The 24,414-nt window shown below is 30.9% G+C and overlaps 3 protein-coding genes and 2 long non-coding RNA genes across 5 annotated transcripts in view; all 5 read right to left on the bottom strand.

The window, feature by feature from the left end:
* The window catches only part of LOC136270494 (uncharacterized), a 63,028-nt gene extending 54,137 nt beyond the window's left edge, over positions 1–8,891 (bottom strand). Inside the window, exon 1 of the mRNA XM_066068032.1 lies at positions 8,840–8,891. Within this exon, the coding sequence (XP_065924104.1) occupies positions 8,840–8,842 (3 nt within the window). The 5' untranslated portion in view covers positions 8,843–8,891. The remainder of the gene's footprint in view (positions 1–8,839) is intronic.
* LOC117689876 (uncharacterized) overlaps positions 1–24,414 on the bottom strand; it is an 84,198-nt gene that overhangs the window by 9,746 nt on the left and 50,038 nt on the right. The gene's annotated exons all lie outside the window — the stretch shown is intronic.
* The window catches only part of LOC117690223 (uncharacterized), an 80,733-nt gene that overhangs the window by 46,489 nt on the left and 9,830 nt on the right, over positions 1–24,414 (bottom strand). The gene's annotated exons all lie outside the window — the stretch shown is intronic.
* Positions 5,997–8,823, bottom strand: LOC136270496 (uncharacterized). Its single transcript, XR_010708244.1, has 4 exons — positions 8,478–8,823; positions 6,912–6,995; positions 6,514–6,652; positions 5,997–6,300 (listed from the first exon to the last, which is right to left on the bottom strand). It is a non-coding gene; the product is annotated as an uncharacterized lncRNA (long non-coding RNA).
* Positions 14,092–18,889, bottom strand: LOC105343671 (uncharacterized). Its single transcript, XR_010708243.1, has 6 exons — positions 18,760–18,889; positions 16,899–16,965; positions 15,850–15,916; positions 15,430–15,507; positions 14,458–14,693; positions 14,092–14,172 (listed from the first exon to the last, which is right to left on the bottom strand). It is a non-coding gene; the product is annotated as an uncharacterized lncRNA (long non-coding RNA).

Below are 24,414 nucleotides of genomic sequence, written 5' to 3'. Positions count from 1 at the left end.
AGTACCAAAAATTTTCTCAAAATTTTGCAGAGCTTACGAATGGGGACATTTCTTCAAAGATAGGAAACAGTTGTAACTTGCTCTCATTTGGATGAATGCTCACATTTATTTTATTCACTATACTTACGGTAATTTCCAGGAACGTTTTTTAAAAGGTTGCGTCATTCAAACATTCTTCGCAAGCAAAAAGAAAAAGAAATTCTCAAAATCAGGAAAATTCTAATCCGGGTGAATAATTTGGAGTGCGTAGTATGCCTTTAGCTCTTTGGCTGCTCAATATTGTCTTTATTTTCACTTCCATTTATTAAATGCTCCCGGGGGATCCATTTTCCTTATATGATCAGCAGGTTTTTTTTTTAATACGTAAATTTGATTTTTTTTAAACGGGGGAGGGGGGACTCTGTGATAAGTCAATTTTTTTAATGAAAGTTTAAGAAAAATGTCTGCTGCAAGAAAAGAGGAAATCAACTGTAATGTACATTATGTTCAAATCTTTATTATTCAACAACATTTAAATTTATCCGAGATAAATTCTATATATAAATTGATAACAAAATCTTATGAATTATAAATAATGAAAATTTACTGGAAAAATAGGCATGTTTAGTTTATTCTGCATTCAAATTCATTTACTTTACGTCGCTACTTTTATTTTTATTGTTTTATCATAATTCATTATTTTATCACATGCTGCGCTCGCCCCAACGATCGCACCGTAAAACATATCATTTATTATAAAACTTAATATTAATAAACTTACAACGTTCTTCTAACGCAGTTTACATGTATTAACATATATGCCCAAAATTGAATCTGTCCAGCAGATAAAAAGAAAATTAAATAGGAAGCATTAATGGTATCAGAACGAAAGTCAAAAGTAAAGTAAAATTCAAATTGACTTTATACATACCAGGAAACATATTAACTGCAGATCCATTTTGTACAAGACAAACAGCACACGGAACATCATGTTCAGCCAATGTTTTTTTGAAACCCGAAAATGTGTGCGTTTCGTATTCGGTACCATAGACGTAAGCTTTATCTCCATCAGTCCCATCTTTGTAGAAACTCCACTGTGGATCTCTTGGCAAACAAAGCGGTTCTGTGGCAGCTCCGGAATGGCCATACCAAGATCCACCGGTAAAGCCTACATGTGTGTTTGTTTATAATGTTAGGTTTTATTTCATATCTATGGAGTCTTACAGCGTATACTACTTTTTCATTAGATTGTTCATTTATAGTAAGCCTTGAAAAATCTAAAACACAGAAAATAACGAATCTTTAAAATATTCGTAATTTATCGTGGTTGTAGTAAATATTATTAAATCACCTGAAAGTATTAACTCCGCATGTGCAGGACAAGCCTTCTTTCCCCATCGTGTGTACACTATACTTTTGTTACTGTTATCTTTAAACATAAAAAAAATGATATATGACTTTCAATATTAGCTTTTTAAAGTAAAAATATAATTATTGTATAAACATATTATTAAAGAATAAAATCTTTTAAAAAAAGGGAAATTATTTGTTTAGTTATTCTAAATGCATTTATTAACATCATGAAATGTATGCTGTCAATAATAAAATACTTGTAAACAGATATAATTAGTACTTGGCATTAGAAAACAATACCAGAATTACGTGTTTGCTTCTAAGTAACACTATATTGCAGCAGTTTTGGTGAAAAAAAAAGTCACATGCTATTTATGGTAGTTTTTAAAAATTACTATTAAATGATAAGATACACATCATCGGCTTTTATGTACAATCTGGCTTGCACCGTTTGCATTTAAATTTTAGATTTATCAATGATCTTCACATTCCATAGTGAACAGTATTGAATTATCTATTGTCGTATTCCTTGATATTTTCCCCATTTATGTCTTATAACCTTTTGCTATTACATATTTAGTAACGGCATGTCCATACCTTAAATATTTTGAAAATCTCCTAAAATAACAATATCGCCTAAAAATCAGACGTGGAATGAAAACAAAAGACATTAGAGGTAATTATAATACATCTAATATTGACTAACTAACTTAGTTATTGTTTTTGGGTTTTTTTTATGTTAACAACAATTCGCTACCTTTGATTATCTGCATTTCAGCTTTGACTTTATGTTTGAACTCTGCCATTGATTGCTCAATAACATTAGTAAAACTTTTCAATTCTCGTTTCAAAGCCTCATGTTGATGCATTCCTTGAGCACAGGATGATTGTCCAGATAAATATCCCTGTAGAACATATCTACAACTTTCTGTGTTCGTCTCATCTAGTGCAGTAGTTAGTATTAATTAGTGTCAAAAGAAGAATTTTCATTTTTTGCGATATATTTGATATCAAAGTACATTTAGTCCAGATATTTTATCAAAAATAAAATATTTCTAAATAATTAATTGAATTACATTGACTTTAGGTTTTAATTTAGTGAATTAGATTACTTTTTTCAATTTAAAGAAAATTATTAATAGATCATGATTTCTGTCTGTTTTTGGGCTTTTTGTTTTTGGTCGGTTGGCTTTGTTGAATGGTAATGACAAAAACAAACTAATCATTTATATTGGTAAATGTGAGCCTCTTTTAATCTAATTAAGTGAGATCTGGTTTAAATTGCCCAATTTGATTAAAAGTGCAATTTATACCAGTGTAAAAAAATCAATTGGTTAATATAAAAATTTGACAGACATTATATATGAGGGTTATTCGGGAATTATTGAGACAGTACAATTTTTTCCTTTTTAAGCGACAAATATCAGTAAAAAGAGGCATTAATATTGCAAAAAGCTGCAAATAAAAAATACAAAATGATATTAAAAAACAATTAATTTATTTACGACGGTACAAAAACAAGTCAATGGTCGTTATGCTTAAAAACAAGTTGCAGGTATGAAGATAGTAATAACGTTACTATATCCGTCAAAAAACTTTTATGTTTTTTTTTTCAATCTCAGATACCCGGTATATTTCAATATTTTAACAACGTATCTCTCTCTCTCTCTCTCTCTCTCTCTCTCTCTCTCTCTCTCTCTCTCTCTCTCTCTCTCTTTCTCTCTCTATGATCAATATCGTCTCAAATGAAATAAACAATCAACAATTTTTTGAATTATTAAATGTTTATTATACTTTTCATCATTACAATAATAACATTCACACATTTATTCACAACAACAAACAGTCACCACAATCACACAATACATTAATAACAACAGAACCTAGAGGTTCCAATAAATAGACTCTAGAAAACATCAACATCTGGTAAGCAAAGATTTCAAAACGAGAGACGACTAGCTTTTTTCCTTTTCTCTCCAACAGTAAATGACTTTGATTTGGCACAGAAGTGACGTAGATCCTGCGCATGCTCTTTGTGAAGCATTGGTTTGTATTCCTGTGGTTCGCACATAGTCAAAATCCCAATTAAAACGTATTTAAGACAACTGATTCATTTCTAATCTAAAGTTTAGCAATTTTTTGGGTTTAAATTATGATTCCGTGTTATTATGACATTTACCTTCTGTGTCTCGAAGAAGCACTTGTATCCGTTGTGAATGAGGTATATTTCCGGATAATTGAGTTTGGGATAGTTGTCTTTATTTAGTGCTCTGTCGGCTTTTCTCACGTTGCGATACCTAAAGCATTAAAACAGCGATGTGAAAAATTGGACTCCAAAGTTTTATCTTATATAATATCTGTAATAAAGACAATCTACCAACACAAAAAAGTTTATTTGAAACTGTATGTCATCAATGATTTATGCTAATAAATGTCCAATGGCAAAAGCTTGCAGCTGGTTATCTTATATACACAATGATAATGGTGATATACCATCCTTTATTACAATATAACAAAAGAGTACAAAAATAATTTACCCACATGGTTTGCATCATCATGTCTTACAAAATGGAAGATATTAACATATCAAAATCTAAAATAAAATAATAAAAACGAAGTGATGACTAGTGTTATGTATGATTGTGCGCTGTTAACTTTACACACTGTTTGATATATGACAAACAAGCTGTTACGATTTTTGAGAACGTTTTGAAAAATCTTGTGATGTTTAGATGTAAATATTCCGTCACTTATTGTAGACGAAGTGGCACAAAATTTGTGTTACTTAAAGCGTTTCATAAAAAAACCCCTAAACTTGAAAAGCAAGAGGAAACATGTGATAAGGGTTTTGAAATTTGACAAATGATTTAAGAAATGATGATAATAATTTTTCTATTGATCGACGTATCAACGAAAAAATTGACCGGAAAACTTCATCAATGCGCGTATTATCTTCATTTCTTATCATTTAATGAAACATTTTCAAATCAAAAAATGTGAAGAAAGAACCATTGATAAAAAATGAATAAATTATGTAAATGAAGCCGCGCATATGAATACAAAACAACAACAACAACAACATTATTCAAATCGGATGCGCCTTCAGCTGATGCAGAGCTATTGAGCTGAATTTAATGGATTTAACACAAATATTGAGTTAAAATCTGAACCGGCTGAATTGAAAACGAAAGGAAAATACATGAGATAGCTTGTAATATTATTCACTGTGCTGAAAGATTCATAATTAATCTAGTTTTCATGTGAGATCGCTGGAATATGCAACTAGACATAACCATCCAAGGAGAGGCGATCTCGGACAAAAATAGTTGATATGTCGACAAAGAATAGTATGTATAAGCGACTTTTGTAAACGTTGTGGTAACTAGATAGCCAGTGATGAACTTAAATGGTGTATTTGCCGCTTTGAATGTGCCGAAGGAGTTGATGCATTTATACTCATAGCTTTGCTTTACGATGCTTATTCTGATGACTGATCGTGTACGTGTGTACATTTAAAAATCATCGTTACCAAATTTAAACAGCACAGTTAGCGTGAAAGTGTTAAGGCCTATCTGTTCGTTTTAAATATTCTGGAAAAGGAACAGCCAGCCTCGAAGTAATGTTGAATGATCTCAAGCAGACGAAATCGTGAAAAGACGCTTAATTTTCTATTTCGTGAATCAAATAATGTGTTTTGTTTATTTTTTAAGGTTAAACTTTTAAGTTTTTATGTCTATAAAATTGTATTTTGTTTGCTGACAATAAACAGACACAACTTTACATTTTGTTGACAGAGTTTATTTTGAAAATCCCCGTTCTATACATAGTGTTACATCAGAACAGTTGAGAAAAGTAGATCCGGCAAAAATTTTATTAATGCAGGTATCAAAGAAATATTTCGACCAATCAGCAGCGCCAAAATCTCATCAAAAGGAATTAATATTAAATGATGAATATAGCAATTAAAATGTTGCAACATTCGATATTTTTCATTTCTGTTGTATACAGTTCTATTTGTATTCAGCAATTCAAATATGTATTCTTTAATTTGCGTTGGTATTCTACAAATCCTATGTCTAAACTATGATTTAAACATGTATCGTATAGTTTCTATTTGTATTGTACATTTTCTACATTTGTATTATACACTTTTGTAAGGTTGTTAAAGATCTATAGTTTGGTTTTCTAAAAAAAAGAATCTCATTGATTTAATCTTACCTACCCAAGTATAAAAACGGGGTAATAGGCATTATATTTTTGGTAAATTACAAGAGGTAATCGGTCTTAGTTTATTTTTTTCTCACTTAGGACATCGAAAGTGTTAAAAAGAGTTTAAGAAACAATGAATGAAAAATGTGTATAATTGGCGCACAGTTAAACATATCAAACATGTTAAAAACCATTGTCATCTGCAGTAGATTTGAAATACAATATGACATGTAATTTTTTAAACATTTTGGGTCAAGCTAAGGTAATGGTTCCCTATAGTTCAAGTAATGGTCAGATAAAATAGTGTTTGCATGTTGGAATTCTAGGTTATATTCCTTTTATCAGACTTCATGTTAATTTCCTACATGTAAATTTATAGCTGTGTAGTTTTAGAGACTATTATTGATTGCAAAATATGAATAACAAGTTAAAATAATATTCATAATAAAGCTCTATGAGATGTGCCATTCAATTCATTTATTTATAGTTGATATAATAGCATGGCATATTACGTTCATTACTTAGAACAAACGACACAAGCAAGTTCTCTCCCATTAACATATGGTGGGCACTTCAGGGAACCACAGAGACCCTCTACGTGGTAGAACAGGTAGCCATTTCTATTTTCATGACCTCTATGTACAGCTTCTGGACGTGCGTCAACACAGGTGTATGAAGTAGCAGCTTGATGATTCCATTTACCCGCCATTAGGTAGCCACGATACTCTAAGGTCCATCCCCTGTAGCAGTTTTTTCGTGCTACAAAAATGCTAAATTTAAGTTTGACTGAGCATAAGCATTTAATATAATACTGCAGAACCAACAATTATTGAAATTGAGTCTAATTAGAAATAAATTCATGTGAAATTTAACGAAAAAAATTATTCGCAATGGTACATAAAGATTTCGAAGGTTTTTATGACTTACTAGATCATAATGCAGGTAATAAACATCTCAACATTTCTTTCCTACCTGGACACATGTTGACCACAAATCTCTGTTGTTTTAAACACACAGCACATGGGACATCGTGATCATGAACACCCCTCAGGCCACCAGAAGAAGTGCGAGTTTCGTACTCTGCACCATGCACGTAGTCCTCCAACGTAACCTGGAAAAAACAGTATGGTTTAGTTTTTTTTCTCTACCTGGAAATATAAAAAATAACTAACATGGCAGAATTGCAATCATGTTTCTTTAGTTTCAAATTCTAAGGACTCTATACAGTAAAATTAAACACTTAACGGTTACATTCTCCCACATGCTGTTGTATTTTTGAAAGGAAAAAAATGAAAACAATCAAGAAAGCTTGTTAAATAATGCACAAAGGATTCTCATCAAGTATATTTAGTGTAGGATTGACATTTTACCAGAATGAACCAGTTTGGCGTCACCACTGCATGATTTTCTTCCCCATCGTGTGTATACTACACTGCTTTTTCTGCTTCCATTGACTATATAGATCAAAGGTATCAAATGATAACAATCATAAGAAAACTAATAATGAAACGACATTACATTAAAAATGAAAATTACTATATTGCTTAAAATGTAATATTTTTTTTAAATTAAAAAATTAATTACTATGTCTTACTACAATTTTATCTTATATAATTTGGCCAAAAAAAAGTAAAGAAAAAAAAGAAAAAAAATCATTTTTTTGTTTGTATCGAAAATCTACCATGCATTTGGGTAAAAGTTATAGCAACTATATAAGATATTGAAATTAGAGAATAACCATGCATTTGGTGGTCGTGTGCTACGGCAAACAACATCAATAAGAAAGCAAAACCTGTCATCTGTTGACAAAATACACGTTAATAAAGACATTAAACATTGTATATCTTAAATGTGTTTAACGAAATTTTCCCTTTTTTAACAATATGATGATATTTTGTATCCCTTCAAACTTTTCTTCAATGTGTAGTTGACACTTACTATATTTTTTTCCTAACTTTTTAAAAAAATCTGTATCTTCTATATTTCAAATTTTGCAGATTTTATAATTAATAAGGTAGTACAAAACAGTATCTGAAAAACAAGCACTTCGGAAATCCTTGCGCAAGTCAAACGTTTACGAGATACAAATAAATGACGTACGTCACGTTCTATGTGTCTTATTATGACGTCACGCCGTGCAAGAACTGTTAAAAAAATACTTTATCACAAAGTGGGGGAGGGGGGTTTAAACTTCTTTTTAAAAATATCTAGTGGTGGAATTGTTTTGGTATTTACATAATATTATCTACATATTCCAACAATTTATATGATAGTTTTTCGTGGAATTTGAATGATAGGAATTTGAAAAAAAAACGGTATTTAGTTTGATTCCATAATAGGGCCTTCTTGCATATGGACTTTAATTGGACTGATTTTATTGGTACCAAAAATTATCAAAGTCAATAATTATCATTGTTTTAACGTTTAACATGTCTTAATCTCTTTGTTAAAAGATATTTGCCAAAAAAATATTTTGACAATTTTTTTGAAATCGTGTATTCTGATGAGCCTACTTTAGCCCTTTTTAACAGGGTGTCGGAAGCCATAGTTGTGACCTAGATTACGAGAAAACTAATGGTGGGATTTTTTTAAAACTTTGTATACGTATACAGTTCAATATGATTAACATTTGGTGCAATTTTAAAAAAAATGAATGATGGGAAAAATTTACGCTATCTGTTTTGTACTACCTTAAATTAATTTAAGTTCTATACTTTGAAAAAAAATAACTATTGGTTACTTTTTCTATACAAATGAAACAGATTTACAATGCAAATAGTAACCATGTGAGTTATTGTCTTAAACAATATAGTTACATGCTGGATAATTCAATTTTAGAATTAACAACATATCCATGTACACCTTTACACATTCAGCTAAATAATCATCAAGTAATTAGAAGCAAACCACCAAAAAGAATTAGAACTTCTACAAACTTTTACTACGATATTTTTTGCAATTCTGCCGTTTAGTAATTAAATGCTAACATTCCATAGTTCTCGTCATAACAGATGGTCATCATAATTGATATAATGGTAGGGAACTTCATCATAGATGCCGTATTGCAATGAGAATTAAAAAAATCATTAAAACATTTGCCTTTAAAAAAACACCGCTAATATTTCTGTTAATAGTGAAACACTTTTTGTTAAAACATTTTTGTTAGTGCTTTTTAATATTAGAAGCAGTCATCTGTTTAAACGTGAAGAGAGAATAGTCGATAGAATATACTATATGATCTTATTTTTATCTATAAAACTATGTTTTAAAACAACATTTTATAAACTGTCTACGTTACCATCAATCTCTGAATGTTTTTGCCCTCCAAGCAAGTGTGTATTGGTCAGTGTTGGTTAGGAAAACTTTTATACCACTGCACGACGACAGCTTTATTTATTGTTGATGCATAGATAGCAAACATTAACAGTTTGTCCAAATAGATAAGTCCAAAATAGATAATGAAGAAAAAATAATAATTACTAAACGTGTTATTTGAATTCTTAAAACAGGGAACAACATGTTGTAATGTGAAGAGGTGTTAAAGAAGCAAGTAGATACTAAATTATGTAATTCCGCTACCTGAGAAATCTTTTATACCTATGGTTTTGTACCTTTTCAAATATTTAAACCACTCAACAAAGCCCAAAAACTAATGAAAAATACTAGATATTTTTCACATAAATTATAATGTATACGTTTAATGTAAAATTACACATTGATGACCTCATGGTGACTGAAATGGAGTGTCGTGTAAAATTAATTGGAAAACAATGTAAACAAATACAAAATAAATAAAAACTAACAAAGTACGTTAATGATTTGCTGAGAATTGAGCAAGAGAATTCTGGAATAGTTGGTTATTTATCAAATATTCAAATAAATGTATGAAATTATGCTATTTAACACGTATGAATACCTTGATCATTTTTTAACTTAAAATGTGCTGCTAGAATCCCCTGCTATGATTTGTTTTGATAAACTGTATACAAGTTGGAAAGTCTTTTTAAAACGAGACGAACAACTTTTTGATAAAGAGAAATATAGGATTCTAGCAGTAGTTTTAATAAAGAGAAAACTAGGATTCTAGCAGTAGTTTTAATAAAACTAAGATGTTTTTCCATAACATGATATGTTTGTTGTTTTATGGAAACCGCAGTGAAGTGTTACACGGGGTTTGTTGATTAGATAATTATTTTCATAGAAATATGAATCTGATAATTATATTACTTTTTTCTTGATTTGGATTTCTATACGTTTTTCATAGCATTGTTGTGCTAAAAAAGAAATCAACTATGGATACTGATTCCATTGACATAGCCAGTGTTTATATATAAACAAAACGGTCATTTATGCAACAATAAAAACAAATGTCAATTTAGATCACCTGTTAGAAATTTACAACAGTTATCCAAGCAACAATTCAAATAAATATGATCTCAATAAAAAATTCGATATCAGATTACATGGAAATATTGATGAAAAGTCAGAAACAGTTTATAATTTCATTTTTGTATGTCAGAAATAAACACAGGTCACATTAGGCAGGAATAAAACTCAAGACATTCGCAATGCACTGCAATATCAAATGGTGTATAGACAAGCTACATTTCTTAAGGCTAACTTTTCCTTCAATTCGAAAATCCCGCTAAATAAACTTACTGCATTAAACTTTAAATATTATCAATATGACAAGCAGTAAACATAATTTTGAAGCGGTTAAGCATACGCTAAACACTTTATGTCGTGTAACCAAAACTTTTACGCAATCCAAAAGCTACGTGGAAGCGCTACCGATGATGAATCAAAGTATTGTGAGTATTAAAAGCTAGATCAGTTTAATGCATTAATTTTCTACTTTTTGAATTAGAATGACCACTTATCTTTTTTTAATTAATATAGCAATTGTACATCTGAATTAAGCAAGCATATACAGTGTTAAGCAAACAACATATAGAATAACAACAATTGACTTATTAACTGAATTGGAACTTTGAAAGAAAAAGGAATATTGTAATACATTGCATGATAAACAAAATCGTCCTCTGGTTTTCTATGTTTTCAAGTTATGTTTTTTTTATTAAAATTCGGTTATTTTAAGATGAAAATATGCATACCCAATGATACAAAATGCTTTACATGATATTCTTAACTAATCCTGTAAAATACATTGGTATTTCAAGAAAGTTAAAATATTGATTTGTCCTAAACTGAAATATTGATTTTTGTTAGCTTATTATGATTCATTTAAAGTTTGAAATCAATGATCCGTAAACTTAACTAATTTATAGATTTAAAATATACTAGCAGCTTTGAGAACATATATTCGATTTAAAAAAATATAACGTACTCGTTTGTATAAAAAAAACCAAAACGCTTTTATGAGACAATATGCATATCCCATCGACACTAGTCTTTGAAACATAAATTTTCTTAAGTGTTGTTTAAAATATTGCCTTCTTTTTTTCCAGGGGAGGGGGGGGGGGGGTTTACAACGGAACCACTTTTGACTTTTGTTGAAGTTTTTCTGAAATATTGTTTAAGCAATAGACGTCAAAGTTATGTTCAAATAATATAAATCTTTCATTACCTTTTTTTTATTGATTTTGTTATTGTGTAGGATATTTTTACAGAGATTACTAAGAAGACTTTTCTGCTCTCGGAAGCTTTACCTTTCCTTGGCGGACTTGCTTTTTAAACCGTGCTAGCCCAATGACCTGGGCGTTTTTGTATAAGAGCGTTGTTTACAACCACCAGCATTCAGTTTTCTTTGCTTTCTCAAACGTATAATTACTGTTCTATGCAAAAATGGTTAGACTTGAAAATGTCTATTTTCTACATCTGTTTAAACAAACATTATTTATCCGAACATAATGCAGGTATTTAATGGAATATAGAACAATATAACACAAAACAGATTATACCAGTTATAATAATCTAAAAGTGTTACAACATCGTTTATTTGTATATGTTTATAAAGTTAATAAATTGGGCTATTTCGGGCGAAAAAGAAATTTTGTGCAAATGGAAGACTTGCGTCTGCCGAAATAAAGGCTAAAATTCACTAAATTTGGAAAGGAGTAACACATATTCGAACTGTAAAATTTTGAAAGGTTTGATGTTATCTATTAATGTCTGTGTGTTTCATTTTGCTTCATCTAAGAGTTTATTCCTTTACAAAAGTAGTGAATGTAGTTTTGAGAGAAAATATTTTTGTGCGAAACGTAAAAAGAAAAAAAATCATAGATAGCAATGGACCGTGGTATCCTACTTTCTGTCCTTATGTTACTTAATTAAATATTTTTCATCAACGGATGATGAAGATATTTTGAACAATATGTTGATTTCTAGCTGGATTTGTTTATGTATTTTCATCACCTTTGATTCATCTAAACTATATTCAATATGAAATTTAGAAATTAATACGAATCTGCTATGAAACTGTGTTAGTTATGTAAGGCAAGGATTTTTTGAACTCATAGAAAAGGGAATAGCTTTTGAAACTGTCCATTAACTGTTAGAAAGTTACTTAAACTAAAACGATATATTATTAGGGTGCATATAAATAACAAAATCTTTTAAAACTTTTTTTTCATTTATAAGATGATTCTTTAATCTATCATTTACTAAACCCTAAAAAAATCAATCTTACATGTATATTGCATTTATCGACTAACTGCAACTTTCTTTTGATATTTATTAAGAACGTTTTGGATAAACTACATTAAAGATGATTGTTCACTATATTTTCTCGAAATCCATTTAGCTCGAAAAAACGACATTTGGGTTTTGAGAATGGGATATGTATCGATTATGCAATACTCCTAGAATTCTTGTTTAATATACCTCCAATTAAAGTACCATTTTAAGCAAATGAATTAACTATGCTTGTTTGTTTATATTTTTCTTATTCATAAACATGTATTTTTATCTCATTTACTAAAACAAAGTCACCTGGTTGATATACATATGTGCTATGTTTGAATTGTCATAAGAGAGCTTGCAAGATATTTGTTAAAATTTATCTAATTAAAAATATCCAAATACCATAGGGTGTATAAACTATGCTTAATCTGATAGTTAAACTTGTGTCCTGTATATTTTTTTGATTTATGGTTCTTTTATATATAACATGTAAATTATCAAATACTATTAACTTAGTAATAAATGTATTTCTGTTTATGCCCTATTAATCACAGTCTTTACTTTCAGTCACCTTTTGATTACGTTATATACGTCTTCTTTAGTGTAGAATATTTTCATTTGCAAAAATGTTTCCTTATTTAAGCCTATAATATACCGAATACTTTCAATTCTGTATTAAATTTTTGTGATGTCACATTGATACTAGCAACGCTTTTCGCTTGGATTATTGTAATAATAAAATCTCAGTAATCTCGAACGATTCTAAACAATTTGCCTTATTCACTTACAAAATAAGTAATAAAGAGTAATGTTATAAAAGACTATAGATAATATGGGCCTAAAATGGCCCCCTAAAATGAACATCATCATTTTACTGTAATTCTTTGTTTTCTTTGTACAGTTATATATGTGATGTTTTTATATACTGTTCATTTTGATTCAGCTGCCCATAATTTAGAAATATGATATCGTAAAAACAACCCTTTCCCGCCATTTTTGTATTTTTAGCTTTAACAAGCTTGTTTTCAAGATTTTTTTCCTTCAGAAAACATAAAGCGCACGCTTGAACAAACAAAATATTTTAATCAGAGATGTATCTAGCCAAGGCTAATAAGTGACCAAAATATTTTCCTTGTTCAAGCATGCGCTCTATATTTCCAATTCATTAAAATATAAGAAGAAAGACAATTTTTGACTGATTTTGATTGAATTATAGAATAGCGTCACTTCCGACGTCATATACTGCCAGCGAGAACAAATAAATATAAAAAAAGGTGAAATATATATTTTACATCATGACCAACTCTTCTAAAAATATAACATACCATTTAATTGTACCAGAAAAACTTTATAAAATGGCATATAATTGAGGCCAAATTTAACTCATATCATAATTTTTTTATATAGTTCGTTTACCGGGTTTTGAACTTGGTCTGTACGTGATCATATCTTCTGAAAAGTCATTCGGGCTCCACTGGATTTGATCACATGACCATCCAATTATATCAATATATCAATAAAATACATTGTAACCTTCTGTTTATTACTTAAATAAATCGAATACGGCACCGTAGTTATTAAAATGATCAACATTGTAATTTGTTCCTCAACCAATAGATTATATTATTGTTTTATTCTCGTTTAAATTGATTAATTCAAAGGAAAAACCGCTTAATCTTCAGACATACAGAGAGTAATATTTGTTTATTAATAGTTTTAATTATAACTGCTCAATAAAACGTCACTGTTCGCATTACTTAGAACACACGGCACAGACAAGTTCTCTGCCCTGAACATAAGGCGGACACTTCAGAGAACCACATATAGCCTCAACTTGATAGAAAAGGTATCCATCCTGATTGGCTTTTCCTCCATCAGCGAGGTCCGGCTTCCTGTCAACACACGTATATGGAGCTGGATGAATCGGTCTACCAGCCATTAGGTAACCACTATACTCCAGCTTCCATCCATTGTAACAGCTTCTTCTTCCTAAATTAAGCAAGTGTTTAAGTCGCCTTTAAATACAATATGATAATAACGGTAAGAGTGTGTGTTGGGGGGGGGGGGGGCTTGAACAGCAGCAAAACTACTTGTATCCACTGTATTGATTTGCCCTTCCCAGACACAACGCTGCTTATATTCAAAATGCATTTAACCCCACCTGAAACAAACGACTGTAATTAAAATATCTGTTCAAAATTGACCCAGGCTATCGTGATATGTCAACTCAAAGTTAATGTGAAAAAAAATACTGGGTAGGTATGATGTTCTCACCTGGAAACATATGCACAACAGATCTCTGACGTACCAAACACACGGCACACGGGGCATCATGGTCATGATAGTGTTTCCAGTAGTTGGATACAGTGTGCATCTGGTACTCTGCTCCCATTAATTTAGCTTTCTGGCCATCTTCTCTACCTTAAATTCACCCCATTGCGGATTTTTGGGTAGGCAAAGGGGTTCTACTGCAGCTCCCGGATTTTTGTAATCCGGTCCTCCAACATAACCTAATACAGTTTATATTTTTAAATCCAAATTCATGACTTTTACGAAATTACATAGAGTAGAGAGATAATTATTGGCATGTTACTAATATGATATACAGACAATAGTATGTATTCTATTTTTATTATTTTGTTTTTATTCCAATCGTATGATTTACATTTAGCCATTTAATGTTTTACAGTACTTTTATTGATTGTATCGCCATGCATAATTGAATTCTCAATATGTTGATAAAATTTAAATATGAACAATACTTATATAATACTTATTATACTTATATAACTTACTGTTAGAAAGCAAACCAAAAACAAGTTTAAGTACAAACCAAATATGAGTAATACTCATTTTTCTTGTTTACACTGAAATTTGTATTGACTAAATGAAAAAAAAAATGACATATTAAATTATCAATGGTCATGTGCTGAAGGGTCGTATGTTTTGTTTATAAAACAAGTTCTAAAATAAGTAATCGATACCAAAACCAAGTCTCAATAAAATTTATTATTTGAAATGACAAACAAAACGTTTCTTGATGAAATAAGAAAAATAGGAAAATAGGAAAATATTGTAAATTCCTTATATTACGCAAGTACTTAATTCCGTGATCCTGTTGTTTTATTTCTAATCGCAAGAGTATATAATCGCGAATGCAGAACATCTATCCAGATTTCATTTGGTTCTCAGCTCTCAAAAAACAATGGTTTAATTAGGAATTTACAGTAGTTGGAAATAAATTACCTGAATGAACAAGTTCATTTCTAGAGTTGCAGCTTTTCTTACCCCATCGTGTATATACAACGCTATTTCCACTATTATCTAGAGAGACCGAATGATAGTATAACATTTCAAGATACAATGAAGAATGTAAGTGTTTCTATTTACATTGATAAAAAATCTATTTTAGTGAAGCTAGATAGAAAATTAAAAGAAAAACACCTTACGACATGATTAGAGAGGAAAAGAGAACGGCAGTATGTTAAAACATTCTTTTATATGTCCAAACTTAGTTGTTTTCTAAAATACCGTAATTTAAAATATTCATATTGTATCAGCTTATGGTTTTGCTTTTTAACGTTTATTAGATTACGCAAAAAGTCAGTAAATTGCAGTCTCCAAGTGTCAAATATTCCCCAAAATCTCATTGTAAAATGCCCTTACCATATCCGGTACTCAATTTCATTTGCATTACAACATTCATCAGTATGAAGAAAACATAGCCTGACATCTGTTGACAAAAATACTTGAATTAACTTTTGCAATGAAATCATTATCAATAAAAGATGCTTATTTTAGGTAAAGTATTCCTGATAATTCAAGTTTGCATATATGTATTTAAGGAAAATATTTTTTTTTATAAAACCATTAGATACTCTATATTCGTTAAAATAACAACAGAACGAAAAAATAATATATCGTGTGCATCAGTTGTCTTTGTTTTTAAAATAGATTACAAGTACCTGAACGTATATTTTACCGTAATATTTTTAAGCAATGGTATTTTTTTTTAAATTGCTTGATTTTTTAAAAATCACAAACTTTCAATTATAAAAACTTTAATGCACAATCTGCGCAGTTTGTTCATGACAATCACATGTTAAATAATGTAATGATGTTCCTCAAATGGTGGGCAACAATAAAAACGAGTTACTTTATTTAGTGACCTCTTTTCATTATAATGTTCCTTATAATGATTTATGCTCAGTTACCAGCAGAACTAGTGGTAAATGCAGCGGATATTTATAAATTCCCGTACTGCTGTTTGTCAAAAAATATGCTTTGAATTAGAGACTCGTGTCGTTTATAGTTTGTGACATGCATATCTACTTAAGCATAAAAAACAATAGGGAAAAATACTTTTTTATCTTATGAATAGAATTTCGTTCGAGCTAGTTTGACGTCAACATAATACATATATACAGTTTAACACAAAATATTATTGCATTATGTCTTTAATTAGAAATTTTCACACATAACTTATGCTTCTTCAGAAATTATACCGGTACATGTTTATTTTGACAAATCTTTACATAATCTTTTTTATACATATTTTTTGCGCATGAATAAAATTTTATAATATAATTCAGAAAACCATCATAAAGTTAACAATCGTTGTATTATAACGTATTTATCATTTTTATAAACAATAAACTCAGGGTCACCTAACACAAAGTTAAAAATGAAGGATTTAGAATGATCAGTTTTCTTACCTTTGAAAACATTGTGAATGGAATCACCGAACAAACTTCCTCGAGCTTCTTATTCCAAATCTTGTCACTTCAATATATCGATTTATACTATAACTATTCTATTATAATTCTTTATGACATAATGCATTATAAAACATACCTACGAGGGTCAATAAATATAGGCAGAAATTGTATGATTATAAGTTGTTTAAATTTAATAACGCATAAATTTCTGCACCAACATTTTTTTTCATTGATATGTAAAGTTTCATGGTAGAAAAAGTATTCTTATTATCCGATTTTAAAAACAGCATGTTTCGTCATCACGGAGCACAGTGACGTCCAAAACATAAAGATGACGCATGCACAGGTTAACAAAATACCCTATCTATATAATTCTTAATCTCTTGTGCCTTTCACATTGCATTTTAAAACTGCTCAATAAAAATACCACTTGGCGTCTTATTTACTTAGATTTGTTTGTCTGTTTCAGTCAGTACAGGTTTCACATTTTGTTGCTCCGAGATATCCGGCGACATTATCTTTTCATCATAATCTCAAAGACGATAGTCTCTCTTTAGTAACCGATTACTGTTCAACAAAACAATATATCCCGTGATAAATTGGTACAAGGAATATCATGACAATAGTCATTTTATGGTTTAAATCTTATCTGATTTTAGGCCCACAATATATAAATATCTTTACTTTCGGCAATGTGGTTTGTTGTTGTTTGTGTATTTCCTTGAATTTTGATTTTTAACATTGTTCGTTATCACTACATATCATTTTTACATAACACACAATTTGTCCGTGACCTCTTATATATACTTCAAATTAAAGAAAATTTCTTCGAGCGCTTACGTGTTGATGAATTTCAGATTTGTACATAATAATAGATATCAACTAAATACGATCTGTAACGAGTAGGTCTTCCGTTTAAATTTTACACGATGCGATTAAAATATCAATGGAATTTCAGAATCCCCCCCCCCCTCAACCACTCCCTTTTAAGATTTTAGTCCCCTAAAATACCTAATTACGTCATCAATGTGTGTTGCAATGAGTTTCACAAACTGATATTGTTACGATCAACAACTTTGTTTCTATAATGCATTACAAAATCTTTATCATTTTTAAGGAATATGTAAAAGACATTACGAGTGTCTTGGCCCCTGAATTAAAGGGACATCCGCTTTTTCTTGAATTTATTCGAAAGTTCTCAACAATACCGACATTTTTTTGTTCTTAGGCATATCTAAAATGGTTGTTCATTTCTTATATAAACATGATTTAATATTTTACGATCGTATCTAGTGTGTGTTTCGTTTTCTTCAAGACCTTTATATGAGGAGCTTATTGTCCAAAAGATAAGAACACATGAACCTATGCGACGGCAATAAATTATGAATGCAATTAATTAAAAGGTTTTGAAAATTCTGCAGGTGTCCTACCTGCTATAAACAGACTACAAAAAACGACACATTTGACTAGAAGTTCCATATTTTATCGTTACAGTTTCCCCTAGTCTGTCAGATCCACAATTAATCCGCGAGGCGCCTGGGCTGTGTTTATACACCCCCCTCCCTCTTTTAAAAAATAATAAAATGAATCAATGGTGTGCGATAGTTATCGTTTTTGTATTTAACTTAACGTCGGTTTAAAAATGAAATATTCTTTTTAATTTTAATAAAAACAATATATAGATAATGTTTGTATCATTTTCAAAATAAAGTAATAATAATTTAGATTTAACCACCGTTTTGTAAACCTATGCCTGCAACATGTATATTATTAACTACAGTCCCCTATCTGTGGGGTTTATTTTGTTTTTGTTTTTTTTTTGGGGGGGGGGCGGTTGCTGATTTCCTGATAGACTTACCTATATTTGTTAAGTTATTTCCTGTTATTTTCTGCAATCCATTTCCCTTCCCACTGTCACACGGAGACTGGATGATGTTGCGTAGTTATTCTGTCACCAGTGAACAACTCTCGGCAGAATTGTAAACACATGGTCAGCTTAATCAACAAATTCATCAAAATTAGACATGAAATATAGCTGTAATCAGTATATATCGGGTTTATCTGCATAACACGTAATTTTGTTGCTATTTGTGATTATAACACTTGACAAATGTTTCAGACTTTTGCAGTGGGCTAGATCCTGTTTGTTAAAAAAGTAATGAGTGTGTGTTGTTGTCTAACTTTCTACCTTAAGGCTATTCACTAATCACCATTCATAACTGCGTACAAAACGCCCTGTCTGCCTGTGTCTCTCTCTCATATATATATATATATATATATATATATATATATATATATATATATATATAATATATATATATATATATATATATATATATATATATATAAAGCACAGAGAAATTCACTTTTGTTGGAGCTCCACCATCTGCCCCGACCGAGGCTTGAAATCACGACCTCTGGAACCCATTCTCCTAGCAGTGAGTGGCTACCGCGCTCCCCACTCGGCTATCTAGGCAAGACAAAAATCTTGCTTTCGATAACGAACGGAACCTAGCGTGCTGGCCGCGCACTACACAGTCGCTTGAGATACAGGTGGAATACAGTTAAACGACAATCTGAGAGGATCGGAACGATACACATTTATAGTTGATGTTGAATAATTATTAGCAAACAAAATCATTAATTCATTATAACATGCAGTCTGGAAAGTTAACTGGAGAACTAAAATGCCAGGGGTTTTTGTTTTCTCTATCTTATAGGGTGTAAGGATGCCCGCCTACTAAATACACAACCATGCTCACACGTCAACCGATTACAGATGGCATTATTATGGATTTATAAATCGTTCTTAAACATTCGATCTGATATATCATTGTTAACAATTCAAAATTTTGAACGATTAAATTGGTTTTCATATATACACTGACCCTCACGAAAGAATCAATTCTGACCAATAGAAATTTTATTTACAAGACACTGCGCAAGAATGTCTCATTCATTTATTTTTTCCAGTTATAGAGGACGAGTCCAAAAAAGGAACATTTCATTTGAGACAGATCATACAATGCGACCATATACCGTGAATGCAGTTTACTTTGCGTCTACTTTCTTATTTTGAGAGTCCTTCTTATCATTGCTTGAAATTGAGGGAAAACCTTGAATGTTGTTCATCTTTATGTCATATAACATGTGAAACTGTTTTCATTCCACCCACAAGCTTGAAATAATATAATTTTAATGAAAACAATATAAATAGACGTCATAAATCCCATATCAAACGACATATTACCACTTGAATCTGCGCGTCTTTTTAATGAATTTATCAACAGCGGCAAATTCTAAAATGTATTTTTAAAGGTAATGTTAGCTGCAAGTCTGTAGCCCTTGTATGAGAAATTTCGGATGGTAGTCAATTTTTCCGTGATCCAGACCGAGAGCTAGATATATGCAGCTAAGTTAACTAATTATGCTTCCAATGAAATACTTTGCTTAGTAATACAAGCTTTTAAAAAAGCAATACTTATATTTGTTTAAAATATAACACCCCAATACTTCGTCTTACATTCGCTATTTGTAGCACAAGCAGAACCAGCTCACCATATACATTGTTGGAATTTAATTGCCCTAGCATTGCATTGCTTTGGATGTACACAATTTCTTTTAAAAATTAAACACTAAAAGTGTTAATTTATATGGCTATTAATTTATTTGTACACATAACGTACACACGTGATTAAAAAAAACCCAGACGGAAAACGGTAAAGAATTCAGATATTGAGTCTACATTGTATAGAACTTGTAAAACAAACACATTGCAGGTCTGAATGTTTGATACATGTAATGTGTCAATCTATCAATATACAGTTTGTTAATCATTTTCGATTGCTAAGGCTACAGCGTAGTTGATGAACATTGAACAACATTTTTTTCATGCAACTTTTTTCCATGGAAGATAGCGAGTACAATTATAAAGCATTTATTAAATTTATTTAATTACCTCTATAGAATTGTGTATGTAATAAATAATTTATAAACTGCTGCTGAAGGTTGTTTGGTATTTTCGTTTGCAGATGTTTTGCATATAAAAATCGTGAAACGCGGGGCAAGTCATAATTAATATCCCTAATAATCGTAGCTTAAAATAAGCGGCTTTGGATTCAAATATTATCGTAAACGAATATTAAGTTCACTTTTTAAAATCATCTCCACGATGATAATATCATCTCCATTGGAAATCAGCATTTTGTTTTGCTTTAAAAGAAATGTTCTATTGGGAGCAATCCCGTGTTCGTTTAAATTGCCAGCGTACATTTGAAATGTCAGTATTATAGTATTATGCTTTATATGACGGCCGTGTATACGTATTGTAGAAAAGTTGAGTTTAATTACCATGCATTGGAACCATTTTATTAACACATCTCCCAGTACTGAGACAATTCAAATGTCTCCGTTACAGTAAAATAGTGGGGCGTTAAACATGTGTACGTCCAGCTCTACAAGCACATGCACTGTCGTCTGGGCGACGGCCTGAATACAGCTAGCGACTCTGCTATCGATCGGTTTCCTGAGTCTCGTAATCCATCTAAATATAGAAAGGGGCAGAGTTATGAAACAAACAACAAAAATAAGGTCAAAGAGGTTCATCTTTATGAAATGAAATTGTACATATGAATAAAAAGATTTGGGAATTTTATGTGGAATTATCTTTGCGCGCTACATGTGTCAGTTAGTGCATTACAAGAAGCCCTTTCATAACCTCCTAAAAGTGCGCACCCCCACAAAAATGGACCGAACTGACAACTATTGTTTCTGCAAATACTGACTATAAATTACGAAAACATTAAATTGATTACTACGGAAGGATTTGGAATTAATTTCTTTACAACTTTGCTTCAATAATGCATTAGAAAGGTTTATTCCTTAACAAGTTATTGACAAAAAACTTTTGACGCCTCTAACTCCCTAATTACTGGGGCCATCCCCTTTTTCTGTATACCGAATGAAAGGTCTCGGTAAGACCAAGAACTTTTAAAATACATCTTATAACAAATTATTATCAGGTAGAAAACTAAAACGGAAAATACGAGAATTGTTTTGCCTTTTTTTTCTAACCTTCAACATCCATACCACTCCTTTTATTTGCATTTAAATGATAAATAAAATATGTCACGCACAAATTCAATGTATCAGCTTCCAAACCAGCCCATCTTTGAGACTCTGCCAGTCATCGTTATAGCTAAACCCTCAGGACAAAAGAAGTCGTTAAATTTTACTGAAAGGGGAATAACTCAAAACAGGAAGGGGATTTTCATCAACTAAAATATGCAACGACAACATCGCACGGCATGTTATCAGACCTGAAAATTTCAAAACAATCGGTGAACAAACGAGCGAGATATTAAGGATCAACGTTGGCGTCTAGAAGAAAAAAAAAAAGAAATCTGAAATTTTTTTTAGAATAATAGTAAGGTCTTCCGCTCCCAGCGGACGACCTTAATCAATGGAATTGATTAGAATCATTAATACAGAAATCTTCTTTTCTACAATGCTTTACAAATTTAAAGTACAAATTTAAGTACGTTTGCCCCTAAAAATCCCTTATTACGTAATAAATGGGCGTGGCAATGCTTTTTTCTGGTATATATTGTTACGATCAACAACTTTGCTTCTATAATGCATTACAAAATCTTTATCGTTTTTAAGTTATCTGTAATAGAGTTTACGAGAGTATTGTCCCCTAATTTTAAGGGGCTAGCCTTTTTTTCTTGAGTTTAAATTAGGAGCCAAGACACTCGTTAACTCTTATACAAATAACTTTGAAACGATAAAGATTGTGTAATGCATTAAAGAAAATTGTTGATCGTTGTTGATCGTTACAACATTTATCAGGTGAAATCATTGCCACGCCCATTTATTACGTAATTAGGGATTTTTAGGGGCCAAAGTACTTAACTTTGGATGCAATATATCTAGAGAAGAAGACATACTTTGTTATGCATTGTAGAAGAGAAAATGTTTGCATTGATAATTCTAATCGATTCCATTAATCAAAACACCAATGTTTGTGCCCATTAAAGATATAGAAGACTGGTCCCTAAAATATTAAATCACTTGTATCTCAAAAATGATCGACAATTTTAGATAGGTGTAAGAACAAAAAATGTCATCATTTAAAGGCTAGAATTATGACCTCTGGCAATCATCTGTGAAAAAATGGTCAAAATCGATAGAAGATTTTTCTGAGAAATCGCGTGCACAAACTTTGTGGAAAAAAATTCAGAAAAAACGGTACGAAAACGAAAAGGTCTTCCGTTGGAAACGGAAGACCTTAACTAGATACGATCTCGTTACGAGTAACGAGTAGGTCTTCCGTTCAATTTTTAAACGAATCGATTTAATATCAATGAAATTTCAGAATTCCTCCTCAACCCCTCCCTTTCAGATAATGTATACGATTGTCAATATCCTTTTCAATGGTTCACAGAGTGTTTTGCTTTTTACATACAGCACAATAAAGATTTAAGATTTAGGTCCTCTAAGATCCCTAATTACGTCATCAATGGGTGTGGCAATCAGTTTTACTAACTGATATTGTTACGATCAACAACTTTGTTTCTATAACATATTTCAAAATCTTTAAAGGTATTTGTAAAAGATTTTACGAGTGTCTTTGCCCCTAATTTAAGGGGCTAGCCCCCTTTTCATGAATTCATGCGAAAGTTCTCACGAATACCGACATTTTTTGCTCCTACACGTATTTAAAATTGTTGATCATTTTTTTTAGATAAAAATGTTGGAAACGGAAGACCTTAATAAGAAATCGGAAGACCTTAAAAACTGTAATTGAATATACAACATCTTGTCAAATATTTACACGAATTAATTATACACTAATTTAATACCTCGATACAAATTTATAACACATACTGGTACTGTACCAGTTATCGGCTAACACCAGTTATTGGCTAAACTGAGAGTTCGGGTTTATAGCACGGGACAGTCCAAGATTTTTTAATTCAGTCGTCTTTTTCGAATAAAGAAAAGTAGGTTTGCTTGAAAACTTTCTTGAATATGTTTTATACATGAGCTTAAACAATCATTGTTTACCGCTGATTTTACATCTTTGCACTTTCAGCAGTTGGGAGAATGACGTAATAAGTTAAAAATAGAATATTATCTCTTTGTGATACGTTATTATATCCCTTCTTTGATTTGACATATAATATCAATATACATAACATGTATAAACAAAAGGAATTCATTACTTTCTGTGAGATTCGTAGCGCAGTTGAACGCCTGATTGCACAATTATTTATTGAATAGTGTACGATTTGGTGAATTACCGTATGATAATAAACGAATAATTTTATGAGTTTTGCTTATAATGTATCAGAACCCCGACTACTTTAGTCTGACCCCACAAGGGACATAATTCAAATTTCATTTAGCAGAGTACAAAATCAACATGTACAGGGATTTTACTATGTTATTATCACGAAGCCGATAACTGGTACAGTAGATCGTAAAAACTCGGCATATTCGGGCCCTGATA

Source organism: Magallana gigas, chromosome 8 (assembly GCF_963853765.1).
Source record: "Magallana gigas chromosome 8, xbMagGiga1.1, whole genome shotgun sequence".
Classification (NCBI taxonomy): Eukaryota; Metazoa; Mollusca; class Bivalvia; order Ostreida; family Ostreidae; genus Magallana; species Magallana gigas.
The sequence above is the reverse complement of the archived record's forward strand: the minus strand, read 5'-3'. Positions and strand labels throughout refer to the sequence as shown.